This window comes from Vidua macroura, chromosome 2 (genome assembly GCF_024509145.1).
Source record: "Vidua macroura isolate BioBank_ID:100142 chromosome 2, ASM2450914v1, whole genome shotgun sequence".
Lineage (NCBI taxonomy): Eukaryota > Metazoa > Chordata > Aves > Passeriformes > Viduidae > Vidua > Vidua macroura.
The window spans coordinates 105976997-105982412 of record NC_071572.1 but is presented as its reverse complement, the minus strand read 5'-3'; the positions used below and the strand labels follow the sequence as shown (position 1 = coordinate 105982412).

The 5416-nt window shown below is 43.9% G+C and overlaps 1 protein-coding gene across 1 annotated transcript; it reads right to left on the bottom strand.

The window, feature by feature from the left end:
• Positions 1–2567: 2567 nt before the first annotated feature.
• On the bottom strand, positions 2568–4200 carry LOC128803179 (inositol 1,4,5-trisphosphate receptor-interacting protein-like 1; the record flags this gene model as incomplete). The annotated part of the gene is made up of 1 exon (XM_053969835.1): positions 2568–4200. A coding segment is annotated over one exon (1380 nt), but the record flags the coding sequence as incomplete, so codon positions are not given.
• Positions 4201–5416: the final 1216 nt, after the last annotated feature.

The window sequence follows — 5416 nt, the reverse complement described above, 5'->3', positions numbered from 1 at the left end:
ACAGGCTGGTTTTTTTAACAGGAAATAGAGTCCCTTTTTTTAAAGTCCATTATAGTTGTTTTATTAATATTATTTATAATGAGCTTTTGGAGAATTGAAATATGATAGATGAAGTGAAAAAAATAATTCTGAAAGCAGAGTGTTTTTTAAAAACCAGAGTCCAGAAACTATATAATGAAGGTTGGTTTGGCTTCCCTAGTGTGGGTAACTTTAAAACTGATATAGCTGTTAGTTTGCTTTTCCTAAAAGCCCCAGGCTAGCTCAAGCATAACCATTCAATTTAAGCAGAGTCTGATGAAGAGCAGTCCTATGGACTGTGCTAGACTGTGATGGATGTTCACTGTGATCCTTTCTGCCCTTGAGATCCGTATGTATCTGAACGAACCACAGACAACACATGAGAGTATTGAAACCAGATAATTAAATGACTGCAGTGCTGGTAGGTACAAAGTAGCAGAAACATGGATGCAAAGCTAAGGAATGTGGGAGAAAAACAGTGCTATATTTTCAATCTCTCAAGACAAAAATTTCAGAAATTTAAACAAAAATTATGAGTGACTGATAAGGGGAAGAAACCTTGGATTTCAATCTGATAAAATCAGTACGAAAAACAACAGCAACAGCAATGAAGTTTGGATGACTTTTATGTTTACAAAACAGATAAGATAAAAGCCACTTTCTTTCTGGAAATCTGGATAGTAGTAAAGCATTAAAATACTTTAATTTAAAATTGTATAGGTTGAATGTTACTTGATTTTTCCCTGCGTGTGAACTTTCTTTAACATTTTACAAAGAAACACATGAAAAGTGGGCTGAAGAAAGGCTTATTGTAGATCCAGACATATAAGCAAGCAAGAAGAGAATGTTCAACTTGGGGAATTCTACTGTTTTTCTTGCGGTAACAGCATTCCTCCTCTGGTTTTAAGAAATCTAATTCCTTTTTGTTATATGCTCATAAATGTGTGGTAATAGTAACTTTAAAGGGCACTATATGGATTTACACTCTTGAACCTTTTTCATAATGTGTCATGCATTTTTGCCAAATAAACCATTGATGTTATTACATGGAATTAACTTGGTGATTAAATTGAAGGTATTAGTTGCAGAAAATTCATCATTAATCTTCTCTAGAGAAGGGTGCAGTTTTTAAATACACATAGTGAATTAATCATGAGCTTGTTTCCCTGAACAAAAGCAGTATTTAAAAGATTTTATTGTGAAAGAAGTTTTATCATCCATAATGAAGTGTTATTAAAGTACAGAATTATTTCAAGTGACTAACCCCACATTAGATCCTGGGAAATGTGTGCTTGGAACAGCTAGAAGTAAGTACAGAGGGCCTGATATAAAGCACGCTGAAGTCAATGGCTATTTTCCATTGTCAGCAGTGGACATAAGGTTGTTCAATTTCATGGTACGGAAAAAATTTATTTTATGGAACACACATGCACAAAGTAACAGAACTTGTTCCCTAAATACATATGCTAGTTCCTGATGGTTTTTAATGGGAAACATGTGTGCAGTGTGAGGTGAGCACATTGAATTACCCAGCTTTTTGTAGGGAATTAGTCATTTTTGCAGGGGAATCAATATCTAATAACAGGAGCCGATCAACAGTGCTTCAGTTCAGTTGAACATGCCAAAAACGTGCTGTGAGATATGAGCTTTCATTGGTTTTCTGACTCTTTAAAAACTAGACACAGGATGAGTTAGACTGTCTCACAACCAAGCATTGAATTTATGTTTTATTTTTCTAAACTGGGAAATGGGACAGTGAAAAGCATTTCTGTATAATGTATATGCCTGCTGATGGAGCAGAAAAAAAATTTTAAATGGTTTCAACCTGCATAAGGCTTAAGCAATGAGAAAAGTCTCCAGTAAACTCATGATTGTATACAAGAAAATATAAAAATTCACTAGCTTTTGTGTCTTGAGGAACTGTGTATTCCTCCAGACTATAAATCTCATCATGGACATCAGTATGAGAAATAATTGTCATTTGATATAAAGAAAGAATTTGAACATTTAATATTTACTTCTTAGCTATAATGATTGTTTTAAGCATTTTCTTTCTGGAAAAGACAGATAGAACCCATGCTGTACCACAGCAAGCAATCCACAAATGGAGCATCTTTTAACAACCAGCCAATCATCCAGCTCTTTTTAAACACTTATTGAAAAATTCCTGTTACAATTGTACTCTTGCACAGATTGCAGTTGTCCAAAGGATTTTTTCTAAATGTGTATTAAAACCACAACCCTTAAATATATCTGTGTTAATAATAATCTTAAATAGATCTCTAGCAAGTGAAAAGTGTTATTTAAAATACAGATATTTCTGTCCATAAAATTATTGTCCAAATATGTCAGTGCTTTTCATATGAGAGTCTTAGAAAACCACATTGGAGTTTCTCATTTCATTTTAGAAGTCTTTGCAATTTTGCTACTGGGTTTTGGAGTCACTTGTGATTCTGGGTGTGTAGTGGTAAATATCCTGCAGGGGGCATGAGGTTTCTTGATGGCAAGATCTCTGTTCCTGAGTTCAAGAAATGCTTGCACAACCAAGATACTAGAACAGAACAGTTTAATAGCACAGTTTACTGAAAGAATAGCAAGGAAGCTTCAGGATTGCTGAATGCACTAACTAGGGGGTCTAAATAGAAATAGAAAATACACTATCTAAGGGTCTTAATATCTATAGTAAATTCACTAATTAAAGGGTTTTAATGTGTATAGTAAATGCACTACATAGGGGAGGTTAATATGTACAAGCTCTGTCCAGAGGCCCCACAAGTACAGCTCTGGGCTCAAGCATCCTTTTCAAGGGCCGTGGATCAGCAGTTGTTTGAGCTGATGCAGCAGGTAAATGTACTCCTGCATGGCCTTCACATGGGCATCTGGATTGCTGGCTAGGTGCTGAAAGAGCTTCAGTGGCTCAGCCAGCCGCAAGTCTGAGGGCAAACGGATCTCCATAGGAAAGCTCTCACTGCCTATGACAAAGTGCTCCAGTCGTTTTGTCTTCAGTGAGCAGTGGAGGTACTTCAAGATATCCATCAGCCGCTGCCCTAAATCCCTCCTGCTCCACTCTGTCAGGGGCACAGTGCTCAGGAGGTGCATCAGCACAGTCTTCAAGGTGGAGCTGGACAAGCCCACACCCATTAGGCTGCCGCTGAGGAGCTGCAGGCACCTGCAGTGCCAGCTGTCCTGGGGGGCCTGCCTGGAAATGTGCCTGAAGAATTTGGCCTCTGCCACGGCATAAGTCTCCAGCCGCGTTGTGCTTGGGATGCCTGCTTGTGATGGCTGGCTGCCCACAAAGATATCTGAGTCTCCTTGCCGCACTCCAAAGATCATCTCAGCCACGAAGCCTTCCTTCTCTTTGCTTAGCTGAAATGTACAGGAGCGGCTGGAGGGCTGCAACATTAAATGCCAGTGGCGGGACTGAGGCAAAAGCAGCCAGGCTACTCTCACAAATTGACAGAACCACTGGACAGTTTTCTCCACATCTAGATAGGAGCCAGTGCAGAGGGTATGCAGGAGGCTGGGCTCCTGTTTCCTTCGCAGCTCCTCCTCAGGGTGGTGAAGGAAACAGAGCATGTCCTCCCCTGGCTGCTCCCTCATGCAAGTGCACAGCAGCTCCACAGGGACACAGAAGCTCCTATGGGGCATCCCCACAGTGTCCCGCTCCAGGTGGAAGGTGTGTCCTGGAGGGGGACTCAGGGCTACAAGCACACAGTACACAACGTTGTGTGCACAGGGACTCCAGCCTTCAAAGGCGCTGCCCACTCTGACGGCTGTGGGCACAGGGTAGAAACTGTCTGATAAGCCTTGTCCGAAGATGTGGATCAGTTTGCCCATCAGGTCAATGATCACTGAGCAACCTTTGTCCAGGTTCTCAACAGGCAACTGGACGAGCTCCTCTAAAAGACTTCCAAGGCTACATTTAACACTGGGGTCCTTGTCTTCTCCATTTCCATCCTTATTGTCTTCCTTCCCATTTACATTGATGCTTTCTATTTCTTTCCTTGCAACAACAATGTTGCCTTCTTCCTTCTCCACCAAGTTGCTGCTGGAGCTCTCCTTCTGACTCCAAGAGGCGCCCAGGACTGCCACATGAGCAGGGCTCCCCAGGCCCCACCGCTCGGCTCCAGGCTCTTCTGCTCCAGCTCCTGCATCAGCCGAGTCGTCTGCTGGTTGAGATACTCAGCCCGCTGCTGCACGCGCCCCAGCGCGGCCTCATCCAGCCCATGGCCGGCCTGCTGCAGGTACTGGAGGAGGCCTTGCACAAGCAAGAGGAGGAACGTAGTGGCAAGCATGGCCTCAGAAGGTGACAAAGGATTTCAGTGGGGATGGTCAGAAGGGAGGGAGGCACTACTGTGGGAAGTGGGGACAGGAACCCCGGGGATCTGAAGGCAGGACACAGGGCCCGGACAGCTGGCAGGCCGTGAGGCCCGTGCCGCTGCCCCAGCGGAATCAGCACCGTGCTTGCCAAAGGCACTGGCACCAGCCTCTGGATGCCCTGTGAGAAGCAGCTCCCCTGCTATTCGCGTTTGTGCCCTGGGGCTCAGTCGGCGATCAGCACAGCCTCCTGCCTGCGTTCGCCCGGGCTGCACTGGGGCAGCGTTGCCTGCTGCTGCTCTTTCGAGCTGCCCCCATTGTGACACTGGTGCTGTGATGTCACAGGTGCCCCAGTGCGTCCTGGCCAGGCCAGCCCTGCCCTCCATCTCTACCTCAGCTCTGGAACTCAGAACGGCCCCCGGCAACCAAAGCCCTGACACAACAATAGCAGAGGCGGGGTCATAATTGACCCCCAGGGGTTCCAAGGACCAAAGAGGCAGAAGCCCACCAAACCCTTTGCAAATATGAAATTGGCTTACATGACCCATGAATGTTTTCTTCCTGCAAATATCCTGCTGTGAGATACAACTGGTTCCCTTGGTGCTGACCTCTGTGCTTGTGGGATTGCTATTAGGACCTAAGGGACACCCCAGGGCACGGAATGGAGAATATCCTGGTGGTGTCATGGGGCTTCTCCATGGCGGGATCTCTCTTCTTATTTCTAAGTTCATTTTTATCGATTTTTTAAAGTGTCTTTGCAATTTTCTTCACAGGTTTTTGAATCACTTCCACTGGAGTACTGATTTTGGATGGCCTTGAATTAATTTTCTTTATAGTGTCTATGTTTTTGATTTGTGCTGAAAGCAGTGTTGATAACACATTGATGTTTAAGCCATTTCTGAGCAGTGTTTGCACAGAGCAAAAGCCTTTTCTGTTTCTCACTGAGTAGGCTGATGGTGTGCAAGAAGCTGGGTAAGGACACAGCTGTGTCTAAGGGATATGTCATGCTAGTTTTTGTTTTGCTCAGCAATAAAAGTTGGGGGAAGAAAGGATGGTCTGGATGTTTGGATTGCATTTGTAT